Source organism: Paroedura picta, chromosome 4, assembly GCF_049243985.1.
Source record: "Paroedura picta isolate Pp20150507F chromosome 4, Ppicta_v3.0, whole genome shotgun sequence".
Classification (NCBI taxonomy): domain Eukaryota; kingdom Metazoa; phylum Chordata; class Lepidosauria; order Squamata; family Gekkonidae; genus Paroedura; species Paroedura picta.
In genome coordinates, this window is record NC_135372.1 from 50,687,202 (window position 1) to 50,710,484 (window position 23,283).

At 41.7% G+C, this 23,283-nt stretch overlaps 1 protein-coding gene across 4 annotated transcripts in view; it reads left to right on the plus strand.

Annotated features, from left to right (window-relative positions):
- WDR47 (WD repeat domain 47) overlaps positions 1–23,283 on the plus strand; it is a 45,031-nt gene that overhangs the window by 17,971 nt on the left and 3,777 nt on the right. Inside the window, exons 4-13 of one of the 4 annotated variants that reach the window (XM_077332792.1) lie at positions 256–340; positions 925–1,724; positions 2,843–2,972; positions 4,707–4,885; positions 5,266–5,496; positions 9,346–9,424; positions 10,413–10,570; positions 13,133–13,213; positions 19,714–19,883; positions 22,686–22,856. In XM_077332792.1, the coding sequence (XP_077188907.1) occupies positions 256–340; positions 925–1,724; positions 2,843–2,972; positions 4,707–4,885; positions 5,266–5,496; positions 9,346–9,424; positions 10,413–10,570; positions 13,133–13,213; positions 19,714–19,883; positions 22,686–22,856 (2,084 nt within the window). The remainder of the gene's footprint in view (positions 1–255; positions 341–924; positions 1,725–2,842; positions 2,973–4,706; positions 4,886–5,265; positions 5,497–9,345; positions 9,425–10,412; positions 10,571–13,132; positions 13,214–19,713; positions 19,884–22,685; positions 22,857–23,283) is intronic. The other 3 variants (XM_077332793.1, XM_077332794.1, XM_077332795.1) reach the window with 3 other exon arrangements.

Here is a 23,283-nt window from a genome sequence, read left to right on the forward strand (position 1 = left end):
AAAAATAACTTTAGGATAGTGTGGCAGCTTTACTTCTTTCTCCTGCAAAACCTCTTGGTGAATGAACTCCATAAGAACTGCATATCGAAGTTTTCAGAGTGAGATGTCATTACTTTAAATAGAAGCAAAACAGAACTTTAAGCAAAGCTGTCACTATTATGATCAGGAATTGCAGGATGCAGTTAGTTTCATATATTTCATATTAGTTAAATTTACTGTGCCTATACTCATTTGGATTTTTTGTCTTATGTGCAGGTTTCGCTATATCATCCTGAAGCAGAAGTTTTTAGAAGCGTTATGTGTAAATAATGCAATGTCTGCCGAAGATGAGCCTCAGCATGTAAGGCACTAACTCTGTGCATGTCAAGACTATAAAATATACTTTTTAGCAGCCTTGCCTCTTGTTCATAATTATACAAAATATAGAACATTGAATGTGAAGTATATATAAAATTTTAACGTTAAAGTGAGGTCTGTAGTGATGCAGTGATTCCTGAAATATGAGAGCATGCATGTTAGTGTACCACAACAGGAGCTGATCTGTGGTTTGAAATATTCAGCTACCATATTGGATACATCTACCATATTATGCCCACTGGAGCAGGGATTCCTTGTGCAGAATTGCTTCTGCCAATAAATGGTGAACAAAATAGCATTTTACCTAGTGCCACAGTGAATAAGTATAACATTTATTGCAAGTTACCAGAGCCTCTGTAGAAAAACATTACATTGAGTTGTACTACATTGGTAAAATAAGTGGAAGTTGCCCTCACATCTGAAAAGCTAGGCTGAAATATTAAAAATGAAACCAATATTAAGAGCAGCTGAACAGTTGAGGGAATTATCTGGTTGTACTTTTACACAGCCACGAACTATAAAATTAAGGGATTTAGCCTTAATCAGGGATGCTCTTTTCTGTTGCAGCTGGAATTTACAATGCAAGAAGCTGTGCAGTGCCTACACGCTTTAGAAGAATATTGTCCTTCTAAAGATGACTATAGCAAACTGTGTTTACTTCTCACATTGCCTCGTCTGACCAACCACGCAGAATTCAAAGACTGGAACCCCAGCACTGCCCGAGTCCACTGCTTTGAAGAGGCTTGTGTCATGGTGGCAGAATTCATTCCTGCTGACAGAAAACTAAGTGAGGCTGGCTTTAAAGCAAGCAACAATCGCTTGTTTCAACTTGTGATGAAGGGGCTACTGTATGAATGTTGTGTGGAGTTCTGTCAGAGTAAAGCAACAGGAGAGGAAATTACAGAGAGCGAAGTGTTGCTCGGCATTGACCTTTTATGTGGTAATGGGTGTGATGATTTGGACCTTAGCTTGTTGTCATGGCTTCAGAATCTTCCCTCTACTGTGTTTTCTTGTGCTTTTGAACAAAAGATGCTTAACATTCATGTTGATAAACTCCTAAAACCTACAAAAGCTGCCTATGCTGACCTTTTGACACCCCTTATCAGCAAACTTTCTCCTTACCCGTCATCCCCCATGAGAAGGCCACAATCTGCTGACGCATATATGACCCGTTCCTTAAATCCTGCTTTAGATGGACTCTCATGTGGATTAACAAATGATAAGCGCATCACAGACCTTGGAACAAAAACATCTCCTATGTCCCACTCTTTTGCTAACTTCCATTATCCAGGAGTACAGAATCTTACTCGAAGTCTAATTCTGGAGAACACAGACTGCCACAGCATTTATGAAGAGTCACCTGAACGGTAAGTTGCACTCCGGGGCACGTAAATGTTAAATCCTCATCCTTTTTCAGTTCTCAGTTTAGAACTCGGAGAAGTTCTTAAAATATTACTCTAAAGTACCTGAGTAGGCCCCGCCTTTAAATTCTTTGCCTATTTCCTAACCAGCAACTGTTGAACCAGTGTCTCCAACTCTGACACTGAGGTCTTCCTCCAAGATGAACCAGAGTACTGTATTCATTACAACCTACACGTATATGTGCTTTACAAAAGAAAAAAAGGCACGTTCCTGCCCTAAACAACATATGACACAAGATCTATCTAAGGAGAGACAGGTAGTATTGGAAGGAACATGCATTAAGTTTGGTTATAGTTATTCAAAGAAACGAAGACAAAGCTAATGACTTCACTAAACAAGGTTCATAGAAAGACTTGAAGGAGTGGATACAGTTGACGTGTAGATCAGTCTTTCTCAACTTTTTAACCATTTTACCCCTGAAACGTTCTTTAGGCTTCGAGAAAATCCAGAAGTGGTGCGATTGTGCAGAATATGGTTGGGAAGCACAGCTGAGTACATGTGTCCACCCAGTGCCCCTTCCCTTCCCACCCACTCCAAGCCAATCATTGGCCATTTTGAGAGGAAGGGCAGGTCAACATGACCATATATGGTCATATCACCCAATAAATGTTTTGTATGTATGAACGTCTACCCATTTGGGAAACTGTTCAATGGCCATCAAGAAACTCCAGGGTTTCACGAAACCATGGTGTAGGTACTCCTGGGCACAAAGGACAGCAAGGGCACAATTGGGAGCAGAACACATTCACATGACTTGTGTGAGAGCCAGTGTGGTGTAGTGGCTAATCGTAGTTAGTAGAGTTACAGTTCTTCATTGCCCTTTTTGTATCATCTTCTCTGTACCCAGTCTTCTTATTCTGTAATTCTAAGGCAAGTTAATTGTATCCGTTGCCTGTCATTTAGTGACAGCAAAGGCTATGAATTTAGGAAATGTTATATTTGTAGACAGCCTTTTCTGCCCTAAGCTTGTGAGATTTGTTTTATACATGTTTAAATGCAAATCCATATAAGATGTTCAACAGAAAGAAGTTGAATCCCCTTTTTGTCTTTTTTACTGTTAAAGAAGTGACACTCCTGTGGATTCTCAGCCTTCCTCTGGCAATGAGACCATGTGCCAGAACTCAGTCCCAGACAAAGAGCCAGTAAATGGAGCACAGACCAGTCCAGGACCAGTCAAGCAAGAAAAAAATGAGGTAATGTTTTTATGGCTTCCAAGTGAGGGCCTGTAACTTGTCTTCTTTTGCTACAACACTGAGTTTGTTGTGAGAGAAACTAATGGGCAACATGGTGATTTTTAAGGGCGTTCTTGTGTGTACATGTGGTGGGTGTGCATATCTAATTTAGTAAGGTAAAGGTAAAGGTATCCCCTGTGCAAGCACCGAGTCATGTCTGACCCCTGGGGTGATGCCCTCTAGCGTTTTCATGGCAGACTCAATACGGGGTGGTTTGCCAGTGCCTTCCCCAGTCATTACTGTTTACCCCCCAGCAAGCTGGGTACTCATTTTACCGACCTCGGAAGGATGGAAGGCTGAGTCAACCTTGAGCCGGCTGCTGGGATTGAACTCCCAGCCTCATGGGCAAAGCTTTCAGACGGCTGCCTTACCACTCTGCGCCACAAGAGGCTCATTCTAATTTAGTAAGGAGCAGAAAAATATGGTGTTTTAGCTTACTAACATTTTTCTGCAAGGCACTCTACCATGCCGATAAAAAAACAGTAAAAATTGCTTCAGTTGAAGTCCAGCTATTAAAGAGTGCTTTATTAGCCAGAGCAAGCCAGAGGAGGAGTTGAAGGTGCTTGCTTCTTTCTTTTCAGGAATGGGGGAGAGGGGTGGAGCCAGCAGCAGCCTCACAGAGGACCAGGCAAATCTCTGCTGAAAGAAGTGTGGGCTTCTGGAGCTCAGTCACTTTAAAACAGGGCAAAATAAGTCTTGGGAGGAAAGCCATGCAATGGGGAACTGGGAAGTCTTTGAACTGACGCCCAACCAATCAGGGACAGACTGCTTCTCTGCATCAGTACCGTACGAAGTTAATCCAGCAAAATGCAGAAGTACATGCTGGTATTTGTTTAAAGCAGAGGATGCACACAATGTGTCTGACACCAATTCTTATTTTCTCCAGGATACTCCAAATCTGGCTTTCTCAACCAGGGTTTCCTGACAACCCTGGGAGGGTTTCCTGAATGGGTGGGAGTTAATTAATTATATATATATATATATATATATTAAAATGTGTTAAGCAGTTATTGGGTGATATGACCATATGTGGTCACGTCGACTGCCCCACTCCTGCTTAAATGGCCAATGATGGACCTGGTGGGGAGAAGATCCCTATAATTCCAACCATATTCTGCATGATTGTACTACTTCTGAGGTTTCTCCAAGCCAGAAGAATGTTTCAGGGGTTTCTCAATAGTAAAAAACTAGAAAAAGACTGCTGTAGGTTCTTGGGAGTCACTGTCTAAATTCCCCATTCTCACTTTCTTTTCTTCTCCCACTTACCCCCCAACTATGCGCAAGTGTCCTTGTTGGTTCACTGGTCCATTGACAAGCACAGGGAACTAGCAAAGATACTCTTAGAAATCATGGGAGTGAATACTTGCCCATGATGTGTCATTTAAATTGTTTTTGTCTGCTTATGGGAGATTTCCTCCAAATAAAGCATTTTAAGATCCTGGGATCATAGGTGTCTGGAAAAACTATTTTTATGCTAATAAAATTCTAATGTTTGTTTCCCAGATGATTCTTTGGCAGGAAGCAGCCAGGAAAAATGTGCAGATGCGAACAAATGTTTAAAGTATTACACCAGTGTGTGCAAGGGGGTGTTTTGGGCTTCGGTCTTGTTGGGGTAGAGTAAGGATAAATAAAGGTTATTGAGAATTATAATAGCTAATGTTTTTACAACACTTAATTATGTCTAATCTTGTCTAGCTTCGTGATTCAACCGAGCAATTTCAAGAATATTACAGACAGCGGTTGCGATATCAGCAACATCTAGAGCAGAAGGAGCAACAAAGGCAACTATATCAGCAAATGTTGTTAGAAGGAGGGGTAAACCAAGAAGATGGTCCAGACCCGCAACAGAATCTTACAGAGCAGTTTCTTAACAGGTTGTCGTTGGTTTATTAAGATTAAGAGATGTGATTAAGATTAAGCAATTTTTTTTAACAAATTACAATCTAATCTTACTTTGGTTTCATTATGCTTTCACTTTGGTCTCAGTATACTGTCATTAAAATTAAATGGGGTTTGTCACAAAAAGGAAATTAGGTTAAAGTTTCTTTTACAAAGGAAAGTTTCCTAAAATTTTCTTTGTGTATATTGCAAGGTCCACCTATAGTGTATTGTTTTGTTTGGCTTTCTATAGGAATACAGGTACTTCTTATTGCTTTCCTTAATCCTGAAAACTAATACACTCCTTATCACAGTTGACAACAACTGTATTTAGTCACACCATAACTGTTAATAATTTCAGTATTTCATCTGTCAGGTCTATTCAGAAGCTGGGGGAATTAAACATTGGTATGGACAGTTTGGGAAATGATGTGCAGACGCTAAACCAGCATTGCAATGGGAGCAAAGGAAGTGTATCCAACCCTCCAGATTCTAGTCAGAGAATAACAAATGATAACGCAAACATTAATACAAGCACACCTCGTAAACTTGGCTCTACGACTCAAATATCTTCACTCGAAGAATCACCTGTCCATGGGAATCAAACGTAAGTGATGGGAACATTTCATATATTTCAGTGCTGCTTGATAACTGAAGATTAGTGTGGATTTAATGTACAGCTGTTTTTATGATATCTTGTGCCTCACTTCTACATTTTCTGGAGTATTTTTTTAAAACCACATCCCAAATCCCAACCAAAACTTAATAGCAGCTAAACTGAAAGATACTATCCAAAGATTGAATTCGTATGGAGGTGTTTTTCTGCCTTGGCTTCCAAACTGCAGCCCTGGTATGTGTGTTGTTTTTCATCTGAGCATTCACTTGCTGTGGCCTTCAAGGCCCTCTCAAGGCTGCTCTGGTATGTTGTTTCTCAAACCAGACTCGGTACAGTCTGTCAAGATGCATGGTCTAAGTCCTCTAGGAAGCCGTCTGAATAATAAAACGTGCATTTTCAGTGGTCTGTTTTACTTCCATCACTCTGGGGCTTTACGCACCGGGATCTTTGTAGCAAATTGGTCACTGAATGAAAAATCGCCATTTAAAATAGTGGAATTCGTTGTTATGCATACCTGCCTTTGTAGTGGTATCCAGTTGCGTTTTGTAGCGTTTCCCACAGGCTTCCGGTCTCTGCAGAAATCGCTAGAAAGGAAGCGCTATTGCCGAGCTCATCCCGCCCCTGGCCGTCAAGCAGCCAATGGGCAGCCGTTAGCATGCTCCCAAACAGCCCCTTTCCCTTTAAGAAAGGTTTTTTTTAAAAAAAAACACACACCCATTGTAACGAATCTGTGTAGATTCGTTGCAACGGAGAGACCCATCCAGCTGCCTGGGGTGTTTGAGCTGTCGTTTGATCGTGGCCACGCTGCCTCCGAGTGAAACCCCCCCCCCTCACGGGCCCGATTTTCGGCTGAATGACTGTGTAAAAAATAAAGTGACTGCTTAGTAGTGTGCTTAGTGACTGAAGTGTGCTTAGTGACTGAAGCCGGGGAAGCCTCTGTTTGAGCTGTCATTTGATCGTGGCCACGCTGCCTCCGAGTGAAAAAAAAAAATCCCCCCCTCCCCCCCTCTCACGGGCCCGATTTTCGGCTGAATGAATGTGTAAAATGTGTGTGCTTAGTGACTGAAGGGGAGGGACTGAAGCCGGGGAAGCCTCTGTTTGAGCTGTCATTTGATCGTGGCCACGCTGCCTCCGAGTGGAAAAAAAAATCCCCCCTCCCCCCCCCTCTCACGGGCCCGATTTTCGGCTGAATGAATGTGTAAAATGTGTGTGCTTAGTGACTGAAGGGGAGGGACTGAAGCCGGGGAAGCCTCTGTTTGAGCTGTCATTTGATCGTGGCCACGCTGCCTCCGAGTGAAAAAAAAAATCCCCCCCTCCCCCCCTCTCACGGGCCCGATTTTCGGCTGAATGAATGTGTAAAATGTGTGTGCTTAGTGACTGAAGGGGAGGGACTGAAGCCAGGGAAGCCTCTAAACTGAAAGAGGCTCGCTGGTGCGTTATCCCCGCTCGCTCGGAGAAAAAAAAAATGGCGAACAGTTCGCCGGAAGTTTGGAGGACAGGCTCAGGAGGAGGGACTTTGAAGAAACCGCAACAATGTTAACGCACAGGTCTTTTTCGCTAGTGTTGCAGATTGGTTGCAGGAGTGTATCGCTTTCCGGAGGGTGAATCCACTTTTGGGGATTTCCCTGAAAGCGCTACAAGGAAGCGCTTTTTGCAGATTGGTTTCAGGTGTGTGGCAGATTGTCGACGACGTTGTGCAAAACAGCAAATCAGTAGCGTTTTCAATTGGCAACCATTGTGCTATTTTGAAGGCGTGCAAAAAGCCCCTCTGTCTTGGCTGTCATTTTCCCTGCCATGCCACCAGAGGGCTTTTCTTTAAAAAAAAAAAAAACATTAAATGCCACTGTACTGTAGCACAGTAATGTTGTAACATGTTGTATTGCTACAGTTTGGTTCCTCCACATTCTCCACTCTCTTTAAAATCTCAGGCCTTTTTCATTATGCACAATGAATAGGGCTAGATGCTCTTTTATTGAAAGCTGGAAATTCAGATATCTAGTAGACTGTGACAATAGAGTGTTAAAACAGAATTGTACTGTAGCACCATAGCAGCCATTAACATTTTTAAGACACTCTCCAAAAAGACCACAAGTGGCATAGCAAGAAAAAAGCAGCAACTGACAGAAGAAAGTACATACAAAGCACCTCTTTCTGCATTTGTGGTGGCGGTGACAGAGAAATGGAGCATTCTTGCCTTGTGGTTAAAACCAAATATTGGATTCTCTCATTTTATTTCTAAAAATGAATCAATATTATTGATAGCCCTTAGAGGCTAGCTTTTACTGTCATTAAAAAAGAAAATAAAATGATCACCTGATCTTCCAGATAACTAAGGAAAAAATCAACTTATTGTTAAAGAATTGGCAGAACATCAAGTTTCCATCCTTATAAATGAGTCAATTTAGAATGAGAAGAAAATGCCGGCTAGTACTTGGGGAGGGTGGGATAAGTAATAGGGAGCAGTTGACTGAAATGCACTGGGTATGTTTTGACTGCAAACCCCTTTTCTTCAAAAGAAACTTCTGTTTAATTTTTCACAGAATGCTGCTTCATGCGCTCTCAATGAGACAGCATAAAAATAACAGCATGAGAAAAAAATTCAGGAAGGAGACTGTCCCTGAGAAAGGGTTTTATATGTTTGCTAATGTATTTTTTTCTGTCATTTTCTTTAGAATGAGACTATATTCAGACATCACAACAGGCTATCACTGAAATGGTCATCAGACACAAGCCTAATTTGTTGCTGCACTTGCACATGACTTTCTCAGGTGCAAGCTTCTAAGTCAAATTAGAGTTTATTCCACATAAGCCAGGGTCGAGTCTGCACGGGGCTTTTTATCCTCTCCCAGCCCAAATAAATCCATTCCCTCTGGACTGAATTCGATTTCTATTTTGATTTTGGGCTCTTTAAATTTTCCCTCTGCAATATGCATGATTGATCCATGGTGACCCTACCTTTCCCCCATGATATCCAGGAGCAGATATAAGTCACCATATTTGAAAAACTGTCTTTGAAAGCCACCAGTATAAGTGTAAATATCTGCTTTTTGCGAATTAACTTTGTGCCTGCAACGCTGATGTAGCAAAGCAGTCTGTCCCTGATTGGCTGGGTGTCAGTTCAAAGACTTCCTGGTTCCTGGTTGCAAAGCTTCCCTCCCAAGACTTATTATTTTTGTCCTGTTTTAAAGTGACTGTGCTCCAGAAGCTCACACTTCTCTAAGCAGAGATTTGCCTCATTCTCTGAGAGGCTGCTGCTGGCTAGGGAGTCAAAAGAGAAGAAATAAAGGACAAATGCAGGCTGGACTTCCCTCCCCTACTAGTTCAGGAAAAGAAAAATAAAGCAGCTTTGTGACCACTGCCCCCTCCACCTTCTGAGCTTCCCCAATCAAGTGCAGAAGGCTTTCTGTTTCAATTCAGGGGAGTAGGAAGGAGGAAGACCCAGGTTCAATTGAGGGGGGAGGGGGGGAGTTCAAATCAATCTGAATTCAGCAGAATCAACAACGGAAAAAACAAGTAATTGCAGATTCAGCCCTGGATTCTAAACCCAACAGTTTGTGAGGAGTAAACCAACTTCAGTTTTATCAAGTGCCTGCATTTTGATGTCATGCTAAATAAAAGCATGTGCCAAGTGGGAAGTTTTGAATCAAACTCTATGCAAGAGTAGGGGGAAGGTGGGACGAGGAAGGGGATTGTGGGAATACTGCAAAAGGCGTGCTGTGATATCTGAATGCTTTCTATATGCTTTCATAAGGATTATGTTCATATTTTAGACACACACAAAAGATAATGCAATCTTCTTTGTCTCTCATTGTAATAGTTTTAATTTTGTTTGCATTAAAGCAGAATACCAGAGCATGCTGCCATTCAGGCACAACATGATGATTCTCCGGGAAATCTAGCAAGAACAAAGGGTGATGAGGTATGACTTCCATAGCACGGTTTGCTATGAAGAAATGAGGCTCATTCAGCTCTTTTAGATACAGCTGGAATCCCTGTAGAAACGTGTCATATTAGAATTTTCCTGTTAGCATAAAAACATTGTCTGAATGTTTTTAGAGAGACACTAGAGTTTTTCTTCATGTTTACTCTAGACAATGTTTGCATCTTGCCCTTTTAATGCTCATCCTTACAGGCTATTACTGAAGTAGTATTGCCCCTAAGCAATATTTGAATTTTTTGTTCAATGTGTTGGGTTTTGACTTCCCAGGATATGTAGCAGCTTACTGGTATTTCCTGGACTGGATAAGCAAATTGGCACCACTTTTGGTTGCATTAGTCATTTACATCATGCGTTAGACTACAGCTATATACTTTATGGAATGAAGCATTACACTTCAATTTGCCAGAAGTCCCCAACTGTGAAGGTATCATGTTTGACACAAAAGACTACTTGATAAAAATACTGTCTCCTGTTCAGTAATAGTGACAACAGTTGAATAAATTTTTATTTTTAATTATCCTCTTGAAGGATGTGGGTTTTCATAACACTGGAGCACACATCAGTTTTTCATGTGTACGGTATTGTTAAAACAGACACACCACATAGGCCTTTCTGGTAGGAAGCCCTTCTACCACTATCCTGGCTAGTCCCAACATTTGGACAGCTGTCATGTTAATACAATTAGAAAGATCACTGCATTATTGTGAAGAAAACTACTGAAGCTTGTTTTATTTATGGCTAATGCTTATATTCTGACAATTGGCCCTGTGCTATAGTTACATCCATTTGTGCAGTATAAGCATCTTACAATGATAGAATAACCACAACAGCCATGTGTTCTCGTCAAGAGAGGTTTTTAATTTAAAGCATTTTTTTTCTTAAATAAAAATGAAATTTTATTTCAGGAATTCTAGAAAATGCAAAATTGTAGAGACAGTCACATATATTCCTATTTTTCTTATAATAGGATGACAAATCAACAAAGCAGTTCATTTGTATCAACACCCTAGAAGATACACAGGCTGTCAGAGCTGTGGCTTTTCACCCAAGTGGCACAATGTATGCTGTCGGCTCCAATTCAAAAACCTTGAGAGTGTGTGCCTATCCAGACCTTCAGGACTCAAGGTAAGATTGATTATGCACTTTGTGAAAATCTTTATTTCACATCAGTATTTTCTGATATTTGTGTCCATTTCTTCTCAGGGCTTTTCTGTCAATCATTTTTCCATTTCCTGGTTGTTGTTGTTTTAATCTCAGTGATTTAATGTTGCAGGGACTTTTGAACCATAAAGATATTCCCTAAAAAATGTTCTGCAAATAGAAAGACTCTGAATAATTTTACCCATTATCATAATAATAAAATCTCAGTGTAATATTTCCTTTTGGTAGCAAATATTGCAACTATACAGAGAGATTTTCCTCTGTTGTTATTAAAATGACTGCTAAACAAAACCAGGATTGTTAGAATAATTATACAGAAACTCATATCTTCAGCTTCGGTTTTCATATGCTTGAAGAACCTACCTGACTGTGGGGAGGAAAGCCGACTCAGAATAATATGTCTTCCTCCCTCTTTTGCTTCATGCATCTACCATGGTGAGCTCAGCTATTGTTGAGCTGGAAATTTAAGTGAATTCTGAACTGATCATTTTTAATCTATGGATATCACATTAAGATGCTCATCCAAAAATTAGCTAATGCCTGAGCCTTAGGGGAGAGTAGTAGCTAAACGTAATAAATAATTAATACTTCCTGAATATATTGATTCTTAGCAATAGGTCTTTGATTTTATTTTGTTTGTTTTATTTATTTATGTAACTTCTAAACTGCCCTGCCAGCAAACTGATTCAGGGCAGTGTACAATATATATATATATAAAATACAATACAATGCAATTCTTAAATTAAGGTAAAAGTCAACTAAATTGTCAGTAGCACCAGCACATTTCCAGAGTATATTTTGGTAATCTTCCAGAAGCCAGGCTATGGTCTGCGTCTTTTTGCAGTGTTAAAAAAGTAGGTGGGGCCCATTGGATGTCTTATTTAATGACTGTTTTACCATCAACTATATTCTTTTTACCTTACTAAGGTTCTTACCTTACTATATCCCAGTGTTTCTCTCCTTTTTTTTTTACTGTTGAACAACCCCTGAAACACTCTTCAGGCTTCAATAAACCCCAGAATTGGTGTGATCAGGCAGAATACGATTGAAAAGCATAGCTGTGTACACAGCTACCTGGGGCTCCTCTCTTACCCACCCTCTCCAGGTCTATCATTGGCCAATTTCGGAGGGGTGGGTGAGTTCCCACCCATTTGGGAAGCCCTTCCAAGGCCATCAAGAAACCCCAGTGTTTTTACCTTACTGTTCCGTTTTTCTTTCAGCATTTTTCACCTAGCCAGAGTCACTTCCAAAAGCTTGCATGGCTTTCCCCCATAACAGCTGTTGAAGTGGCAGTGTTTTATTAAGGACACAATCAGCCCTTTTCTCATTAAACACCTTGAGATCTACAGTCCTTTTCATTGAACTCTTGCATCTGATCTGGTTTGGGCAGTTTGTCTATTAGTGTTTGCAGTGATGGCTGGGCAGCTACTGCCTGGTGTCCAGAAGGGAAGAAGAATGTAATATGTTCCTATTCCCCCCCCCTTTTCTGTCTGTTGGTGAATAAGCAAAATATAGCAGGTGTCACACAAGAGAGCAGAATACTAAGCGAACAGGTTGCTGCTTATGATGGAATCAAATCAAAGCCCTTGATATAAATAACTGATATAAATTACCCTTTAAAATGCCTAAGTATCAGTGCAATCTGGTTTTATAGCACGTTTTGTATATAACTGCTGACTAGAAAATATCCTTGTCAATTATGTATCTGCTGAGTCAGTCTTGTAGAAATCTAAACTAGGTGGTATGAGAATAACTCCCAGATTGAAATATTAATGATGGTAGGTAGTTTTTTACCAATTTGGGACTTTTTATATTAATAAAGGAACCTTTTCAGTTTGAATCTTGATTAGTTAGTATCTGAATACACACCCCTACTTCACAGTTTGCCACGATGTCAGACCAATACGTTAGCCCTGCAACATTCCATAGTTTGGGATGTCAAACCTGAATTTGATTCAGACATCATAGCCAAACTGTCTCCTTCAAACTGTTATTTCAAATTCTCAGTAATGAGACTCTTCCTTGTTGTCTGTGGCATTTTGTGCTTTTCACTGGCTACCAGAAGTATGCTTACAATACTCTGTGTAACAAATAAATAGCTAGTAATGACATTCATAACCTTGGCAAAGTCATTGAGATTATTACTAAGTGCTTTCAGAATTATCTGTTTCATTTTTGGTTGAAAATCTGAGTAAAACAGACAAAGAGCAGAGTTTCAACTCCATGTCTCATGCTGAGCTTTCTCACCTCTGTGGTCATGTATGGCTGCAAGCATGGCAGATACTATAACAGATGTCATTTGTGCCAAATGATAATGCAATGTAGAAATGTCACACAGCTTGCTGTTTGTTCAGTAACTTTCACTTTGTTTCATAATTGTTGCCCAGGTGGAGTGTCATTTTAATGTGACTCATTACAAGCTGGTCTTTACTTCAAATTAAAAAAGCCATAAATGTTACTCACACTGAATATCTTGTGAAGTGTGTGTTTAGTCTCTTTATAACTGTTTGCTTATATGCTGTTTAGCTCCTCCTCTGCTGTTCCTCGAAAACTGGTATTTGACTTAGGCAGATCTTCGCTCTCTTCCTCTGTAAAGATGACAACAAAGTAACTAGTAACTTTATTTCCTCTTATGAACACTTTGGACTTGCCAGAACATTTGTTTTCTGTCTTTATTTTTGTTTGGCTTTTTATTCCGTGCTTGTTGCTTAACTAATTGAAAATATCACCACCTTTGTATTTTGTACTTCCCTGCTCCCCATTATTTGTATTTTACAATTCCAGCCCCGCTTTCCAGCTTCTACAGCATGACTTTAAAACAATCTGCTATCGGTTAAAGCTTCTTATTTATATTAACTTTACTTTGCCCTGTTAACATTTTTGCTTTCATTTGAGCTGCTTAGCAGCCAAATTTTAACATGGTTTCATGACTTTTCACAAAATTGTGTTATTTCTGTGTTTAAAAAAATGGTACTGTTAATGTCCTTGCATCATGAATGAATGGCTAAGTTAAGGTAGAGAAGAAAAATGCCAAGTAAAGTATTATTTCTACAACAGTTTAAAACAGGGGTCCTCCACATGGAGTTTGTGGATGCCATTGTGCCTGCCAACACCTTTTTTGGTACCCACCAAGTGTTTTAGGAAGTTGGTGGGGCCAGGTATGGTTTTTGCCCAACAAGGCTTCTGAATGGCTACTGAAGATTTGATTGGCCATGAAAGATGTTCCTCTGGCAGCAGCTTGTCACCACAGCTCAAGAATTCTCATTATATGACTGATGAAAAGCTATCAGAATCATTTTGTGGCTGGCTCTGCCTCTTGCAACAGGCATTTTGTGCCAGCTGTTTGCAGCTTGTGCCCACCATACCATGCCAGAATTCCAAAGGTGCCTGTGGGCTCATAAAGGTTGACGACCCCTGATTTAAAAGATAAGAATTATGAAGTGCTTTGCAATTTGCAGTACACATTTTATGTGGGAACTATGACTTCATGTTTACCCCCATAAATATGGTTTCTTTTCTTGTAGACTGTTTTTAGCATTCCACCAAAGTTACCTTTGCAGTGTCTAAAGTATTGCTATAAATAGAGGATGGTTTTAGGAAAGAGAGAATGTCTTCTCACATTAGCTCTGGAATCTGCAAAGTTTCAGGTACCCTAAACTTATGGGTTGGCATTGGCTTATAATAGTGTTAGCACTTACATTGGTTTGACTACAGTGGCACAAACTTTATATAAAGGTGCTGGCCTGTACTTTCTCCCATGTCCTAGAAAAGTCTTGAGAATGCTCAACACCTTGAAGAAGAGGCACAATATATTTTAAAGCACAACTCTGCTTATGCAAGGATAGGAGACAACTGCCACCAGAAGAGTACTGATGAAGCAGGGGTTTGTGCCAAAGCACAGTTTGCACTTTTATCCTGGTAGGAAGGGACATGCATGTCTAATACCGAGAGCAGTGGAACAGCTTTTAGGACCAGAAATTACTATGAGAATACTGGGAAATGGGAAACAAAATATTGTCACTCTTAGGGCAGGGGTCCCCAAACCCTGGTCCGCGGCCCGGTACCGGGCCGCAAAGGCCATCATACCGGGCCGCCAGCAGCCGCGCCTGCCTCCCCCCCTGCAGCAAGAGGGGGGAAAGAGGCCGGCATGGCAGCCGGCGCGGCAGCTACGCAAACGCGCATGCGCGGAACTGCCGCGCATGCGCGTTTGCGCCCCTGGTGGCCAAAACACGCATGTGTGGCAACTCTACGCATGCGTGTTAGCGCCACCTGGTGGCCAAAACACGCATGCGCAGCAATTGGGCATGCGCGTTTATGAGCAACTGCGGCAGCCGGGCCGCTGGCTCTCCCCCACCCCCGGAGGCGGTCCCCGACCAGAAGAAGGTTGGGGACTGCTGTCTTAGGGGATTCACACTTCAGTGGAATGCTTTGAATATGTTCTAGGGTGCACCCAATTCTGGTAGGACCTCTTTAAGCCTTACTGAAACCTAGCACAGGCTGATAGTTTACCTTTAATTGGGCCCTGATATCTTCTGTAACATGCAGAAGTTCTTTCTAAAGTAGGCTGTGATCATTGGTAGCTATGCTGGTCCAATGAAAAACCTAAAGCAGCTCTATGGCAAATGCATTAGTGTAGAAAATAATATTCTGAGGGTAGGAATCTTGAACTCCTATGTGTTAGAATGAGCTCTTAACAAATATAAATTACACTTTTTAAAACCAGCTGCTTCGGACATTTTGCCCCGTTCTCTTCCCTTCAAGAGAATATATATCAGCCAGATGTTTCTTCAGAACACATTCACTTTCTGATTTTTTTGAGGTTTTGTACTCTAGTGTCCAAAATAAATGCTCCAATTGTTACATAACCAAGTGTACACACAAATCAATTCTGAGTACTTTGTTTGCAAAGTTTATAAACTTAAAAACAATACAATGCTGGGAACTAAAGTGTATTAACAACCCTTTTTTTACTGTATCAAATTATCTTTCCAGATTTCTTTCTGGAACAGAACACTGTTTATGATATGTAATGGAAAGCTAATGTGCTGTGTAGGGGAAGAGTTGCAAATTATAAGCTTCCATGCTGATAATTTCTTTTACTTGCCATATTATTAAGGCAAGTTTTTTGCATATTCTGATAAAATGAGGGCAGATTCCTTTGTCCCAGTGTAGCTGTTAGGAAGACTTTGGATCAAATGTGTTCAGGGAGTTCTGTGCTTCCCAGGCACAATTGGGCCTGATCTGGCAAGGGAAAGCTTTAAATTCCTCCCTGCATTATTCTCCCAATCTGAAACAGTCCTGTGATGCTACTATTTGCCCTTCTGTATTTGCATTTAGCCATTGGTATACATTGCCTCAAGGCCATTTCAGGGGGGAGAATGGTGTACAAAGAAATGCTTAAATTCCTTATCCCTGTGCACCTCAGCACCAAACTAGGTGTGATGGAGGTCCCTGCTATTTTAAAGCAATTGAAAAATACTGCCCCCTTCTCCACATACACAATTTCAGCTCTTGAAAATGTGTGGAAAGGAGATTGAGTACATCAGCATGTCATACTGCAGGTCCAAATCAGGATTTGGGTCTTTTTGGCATTTTAAAACTGCTTTAAAATGGCAGCAGCATCCAGTTTGGCATATTGTCTGGTGCAGACTAGGGGTCCCTGCCCCTGGAAATTGAATTCCAAGCACAGAAGTCTCAACACATGTCTCATCAAAAATCCTTGTGGCTGCCACATCGGGGACAGAACAAATTTTCGCTGTTGCCAAAAGTGGAAGGTTTGGGCATGAACAACAAAAGCTTGTGTGGTGTAGTGGTAAAGAGCAGCAGACTCCAATCCTGGAGAACAGGGTGACTTTGGGCTGGTCACAGTTCTCTCTGAACTCACTTAGCTTCACCTACCTCACAAGGTGCCTGTTGTGGGAAGAGGAAGGAAAGGAGATTGTAAGCCACTTTGAGACTTCTTATGGAAGAGAAAATCTGGGGGCCATTCCGCACCAGGATCTATGTAGCAAATTGGTTGTGGAACGAAAAAACGCCATTTTAAATAGTGGAATTCGTCGTTATGCATACCTGCCTTTGTAGTGGAATCCAGTTGCGCTTCTATCATTTCCCACAGGTTTCCGGTCTCAGCAAAAATCGCCAGCCAGGAAGCGATATTGCCGAGCTTTGTCCCGCCCCTGGCCGTCAAGCAGCCAATGGGCGGCTGTTATCATGCTCCCAAAAAGCCCCTTTCCCTTTAAGGAAGGTTTAAAAAAAAAAACACATTGCAACGAATCTGTGTTGATTCGTTGCAACAGAGAGACCCATCTAGCTAGCAGGTGGTGTTTGAGCTGCCGTTTCATCGTTGCCACGCTCCCCCGAGTGAAAAAAAAAATACCCCCCCCCCCGCACGGGCGCGATTTTCGGCCGAAAATACAGTGAAAAATAAAGGGAAAATAAACCAGGCAACAGGACTGTGTGTTGCTTCGTGCTTGGTGACTTAAAACAGCTCTAGGGAGGGACTGTAGCCAGGAAAGCCTCACTGGGTAAACGAAAGCTCGCCTGTGCGTTGATCTCCGCTCGCTCCGAGAAAAAAAATGGCGATCGCTTCGCCGGAAGTTCAGAGGAGAGAGCCAGGGGGAGGGACTTTGCAGAAACTGCAACAATGGTAATGCACAGAACTTTCCCGCTAGTGTTGCAGATAGGTTGCAAGAGTGTAGCGCTTTCCGGAGGGTGAATCCACTTTTTGGGATTTCCCTGAAAGCACTACAACGAAGCGCTTTTTGCGGATCGGTTTCAGGAGTGTTGCAGATTGTCAACGACGTTGTGCATAACAGCAAAACAGTAGCGATTTCAATTTGCAACCATTGTGCAATTTTGAACGAGTGCAGAATGGCCCTGGGTAAAAATCCTACTCTACTTTGTATCCCCTTCCAGGGATCTCTCCCCCATCCCCTTTCCTCCAGTCCTGGAACAGGCAAATACCTTAACTGAATGGCACCACTCTAGTTCTGATGTTTTACTAGAAAATGATACCCAAATGTGGTTTGTTGCCTGGTGTGCAAGCACCCAATGAAGGATACAACAGATAGATTCTGAAAGCAGACAGAACTTTATTCAGAATAAAGGAGACTTCAGGCAACAAAATTGTTGTTGGGACTTTTGGACTTGGCTCAGTCCTAAATCCTTCCAGAGAAACAGAGCTGCAGAGTAACAGTGCATTTTGAAAGTATGCAGTTATTACCGTATTTGCCGGCGTATAAGACGACCCCCCCAACATTTCCACTCAAAATATAGAGTTTCTTACATTACATTACAGTACAGTACTATGGGCCACTATGGGCAGCTATGTCTATCCCAACTGAAGTGCACCCGGCGTATAGGACGCCCCCCCCCCCACTTGGAGGCATGTATTTCAGGGGGGAAAAAGTAGTCTTATACACCAGCAAATACTGTAGTTATCTTTGTGGATGAGGTACAGATCCATATGCATAGTGCTTTGAGTTTTAAACGAGAGTAATCTTTACTGGGAAAGATTATTTGCAAACATATCATATTCATCTGCTTCAGTCTCCAAACAAAAGGTTTACCCATACTTATGTATGCTGATGATGCAGTAGTTCTCTCACAGACCAAAATAGGCCTGAAAAGGGCCTTGGCAGTTTTGGTTTTGCATTGTCAGGAGGAACATCTAGTTATCAATTATACCAAAACAAAAATTATGCGCTCTAACCTTAAGCATAGGAATCCCCAGACCTGTGCTAGGGAGTTTCCACTGCAACTTCACCAATGACCACTTGAAGCCAGTAGTGAACACACAGTCACAGCTCTACTGCTTGAACAGCTTTACAACAGCCCTTCAAGGTTGATTTCACCAAATTACTTGCTGACTGAGATTCCAACAAAAACACCAAGAAGTCCACTTGATTGACATAAGCACTAACTTTTATACCTTTCAATGAACCACATCTCATTGGATATGCATGCATCACACAGGGCATGTGCAGATGCCTCTAATGATATAACTTTTGCATAAGATGTATTTTTACCAAGTTGGTATTTCAAAAATAACCAGCTTGTTCTTGTAACTTTGCAACAGAGACTTTATAGTTCCCCTTATCAGTTCCTGTTCTCCAGCAACCCTCTCTGTACCATATCCTTTTTCTTGCTGAATCTTGTGATACCTGCTACCGGAGACAGCTTGCTTCATGCTGACAGTACACAGTAATATACTGACAAAAGGTTTTAGCCTTTAAGATCAAGAATATGGTGCTCAATTAGTTAGTTTTGGTTATCTTGAAATGGTAAGGGCCTTTGCCTTGCTAGAATATGGTGTTAGCTTCAAAAGAGCATGTCCTTCAAGTATCCAGAGCACCCTCCCAGGCAACTCCTTCTCCAGTCACTGCCCTGAAGTATGACTGAATATGAGGAATGAAGAACCCAAGCAGAGTGAAAAAGACAAGAAAAAAACAAGCACTGTAACAACTAAGTAAATAAGTGAACAGTTATAAAAAATGGAGCAGGAATAACACAAGCACTACAGCTACCCTTACTGACAAAACTCATGCCTACACGCATTCAGCTAGAAATCTATTGCCATATGTATTTTCTGTCCCTAGATTAATACCTGTTCCTAGTAATTAGATTTACCCCCTGGGGGTGTAGGATAAACTTCTGAAAGCATCCTCTCTATTGATTGGTTCAGGGAGTCAAAATCCTTACTTCCCTGGGCAGGGTCTTTGTGTCCAAGCTCTGCCTTCTTACCAGTGATTGGCATCTGCTTTTCTTGGAATGTTCACCCAGTCCAATCATTATGCTTAGAAGATGCTTGGAAACTGTTGGCCCATAAGGCCTACAAGTCCTAGCTCTGGGTAGACAAATATCTGGAGATTTTTTGGGAAGGGACCTCAGCAGGATGTAATGCAATAGGATGCACTCCCCAAAGCAGCCATTTTCTCCAAGGGAATTGATCTCTGCACCAATGTTGAAGACCTCTTTCCAGATACTTCTGTTTGTAGAAGTTAGCATTCAGCGCACAGACTTTGTTACACTAGTCTTTATTAGTTAGATCTATATGTATACTTACTGAAGATACTGTCATCTTACTATGTTTTACAATATTTTTCTAGTGGTGGTAACACTCCTAAACAGCCAGTGGTTCGTTTCAAAAGGAACAAACATCACAAAGGATCAATCTATTGTGTGGCATGGAGTCCCTGTGGGCAATTGTTGGCTACTGGTTCCAATGACAAATATGTAAAAGTGCTTCCTTTCAATGCAGAGACTTGTAATGCAACAGGTAAGTACCAGTTGCTGTTCTAACTGTTCAGGAGAATTTGACTTGCAAAACGATCCTTAAAGCAGAGGTCCGCAACCTTTTTCCAGTTGCGGACCGCTGCAAAGGGGTGGGGGGAGAGGGCGACCCGGGGCCTGCGCAAACGCGCATGTGCGGACCTGCCGCACATGCGCATTTCCACTCCCGTGGGGTACAAACACACATGCGCGGCAGCTCTGAGCATGTGCACATGCGCGAACCTGCCGCACATGCGCGTTTGCACCGTTGGCATGCCGGCAGCCACGCTTCCCTCTCCCCCCCTCCCGCAGCAAGAAGCTTGCCGGGCCGTGAGCTTCTCGATGCGGGGGCGGGCGGGGAGAGGGAGCTGCGGCCCACTGCCAGGGGCTCTCACGGCCTGGCACCGGGCCGCGGACTGCGGGTTGGGGACCACTGCCTTAAAGCCGGGCCGCGGCTCCTTCTTCCTTCCCCCCCAAAGCGAGAAGCTCGCCAGGCCGCGAGCAAATCGGCAGCCAAAGCAGCTGATTAGCTCGCAGCCCGGCAAGCTTCTCGCTTCGGGAGGGGAGGGGAGGGAAGAGAAGCTTGCCGAGCCGCAAGCTAATCGGCCGCTTTAGCGGCAGTCCGTGCATGCGCGGGCCCCTGGGCCGCCCTCTCCTTCCACTACGCTGCAGCAGTCCGCAGCAAGCGCTTGCGCCCGCTGCCTTAAAGGACAGGAAGTGTTTTCATATTTTATTTTTTATGCATAACGAGCATATTGATTTACTATGTAATGGAAAGTATTAGACTTATAAGATGCTTCAAATCTTTATATACAATATATTTAATCTGAGCCCAGTTTATTATTTGTGATTGCACTATTGCTATGCACACCATTTTGCAGATAGAAAAGATAAATCCTTTCCCTGCAGAGTCCACAACATTTACAGAAGAAGAGGAGGGGAGTCGGAAAAATAGAAGGAACTATTTCTGTCTTCTTTTTGAGGATGTAATAAAATATATTATTCAAAATTATATTCTTTGGTATATCTGAACAGAGACTGTTCATAATTGTATAGAAAGATCCGGTCATTTTAGAATTTCCAGATTAAGAAATAACACTTGGGAGCTAATTGGGTTTTTAATACCAGAGATAAGATAATGTAGTTCTCAAGGTAGCCCTTTACTTATTAGTTGCTATGACCTGTGTCCCTAAAGTCAACAAAATATTGAATTGTGGAAATAGCACAAATAACATGGATGGAAAATGTTAGTTTAGAGTTAGTCAATGGTGGTGTACATTACCTTGTACCTTGGAGATTCAGGGGGACATATCAGTAATTTTGAGCTATTTCATTGCTTTATTATTAGATTATTAGATCTTGACTAATTGTAAAGTGCTTATCACCATTGGGGTCAGGAAAGAATTTTCTTCTATGCCATATTGGCCCAGGGATCCTGGATGTTTTTTTGCTTTCCTCTAGGCATAGAGCAGGAGTCATTGGGGAAGAGGGGAGGTTGGACTATAGTACAAGAGGTTGGACTACATCACCCTTGGGATCACTGCCATATCTATGTTTAAATGTTAGAATCATAGAATCATAGAGTTGGAAGGGGCCACAAAGGCCATCTAGTCCAACCCCCTGCTCAACGCAGGATTAGCCCTAAGCATCCTAAAGCATCCTAAAATTCCTTTTGGTTGACCAATATACTGAAATTATTTTGGAACCCAAAGTATAAGTAGATTTATGAAGACTGAAAATGTTAGTTACCAGATACATTGCAAATTATGGGGGAGAGTACATGTCGACACCTCCTTGGTTTCTCAGTGTACCAGTGCAACATTTGGTAAAAGCCTTACATGATCTGCATCAGGGTTTAACGTAAATGTGTTGGGCCATAGATACATTTGCTAGACGTTTGTCATTGTAACAATGCATATGTATCTGAAAGGAGGTTCAGAATTAAACAACTTGAAATTATAAAATGTGCCTTTGTGAATATTTCTACTTTTAATTCCCAGTCTGGTCTCTTGGCAATGTGTTGGGTTTTTCCCCTGCCCTCAACCAGCTGAAAATAAGATACTGTTTGATGCCGTAGTATTCTATTCCTTAACATTTCTGTGCCAAACTTATTTATTGATCTGCAGCTTGTGTTTTAATGATTTGTTATAATGCTGAAAGCAAGATAAAACAATTAGATTATAAATTATTTAAGGGATAAAACAGGTGCAACAAAACACACAGCTCTGTCTGTACAAAGCAAATTGAGTCAGAGGAAGGTGACTCTGCTTGGTTTTGCTAATCAAAATTCTGCTTCCCGTGTTGTTAACATTTTAAAGAAAAGACATCTCTCCCCCCCCCCCAAAAAAAAAAAAAAGCATAGACAGGCCAGTTTCCATTAGGGTTGGAGGATTAAATCATGTTTCCTCTTATTAAGGCCCCAGTCTGAACTTCAGTTGTGCAAGTGTGCTATTTATTTTGTCTGTTTTAGCCTCAGTACAAACTAGAAGAAGAAGAGTTGGTTCTTATATGCCACTTTTCACTACCCAAAGGAGTCTCAAACCCTTTCCTCTCCCCACAACATATACCCTGTGAGGCGGGTGAGGCTGAGAGAGCCCTGATATCACTGCTTGGTCAGAACAATTTTATCAGTGCCGTGGCGAGCCCAAGGTCACCCAGCTGGTTGCATATTGGGGAGTGTAGATTAAGCCAGTTGTCAAATAAACCTTTTTGATTATTTTATTTGCTGTCACAAGAACTGTGTTAAAATGTGACTATATTATCCCGTAAAAAGCCCAGAATTTACTGTTGTGTGTTCAAATTGTGATAGGACCAGATTTGGAGTTCAGCATGCATGATGGAACTATTAGAGATCTAGCCTTTATGGAAGGTCCAGAAAGCGGTGGGGCCATTTTAATAAGTGCCGGAGCTGGGGACTGTAATATTTATACAACGGACTGCCAGCGAGGGCAAGGTCTTCATGCATTGAGTGGCCATACTGGTAAGTTGCTGGTAGTTTTTATCCAAGTCATGGAGTTTAAAATCTATTGTTGGTTTTTAATGCTTTGATGGATGGATGAATTATTTAAGAACCTTAGGACTGTAGATTATGAGTAAGAAAAGTGAAATCTGTCTATCACCCTATTGCCCTGATTTATAGGAACAATGCAGATTTGCACACCATGTTGTTGTTAGGTGCGAAGTCGTGTCCGACCCATCGCGACCCCATGGACAATGATCCTCCAGGCCTTCCTGTGCTCTACCATTGCCCCGAGTCCATTTAAGTTTGCACCTACTGCTTCAGTGACTCCATCCAGCCACCTCATTCTCTGAAAACCCAATGGGTTTTCACTGTAATGCATGGTTAATATATACAGTATTTGCTGGCGTATAAGACAGCCCTTTCCTCTCCCCACAACAGACACCCT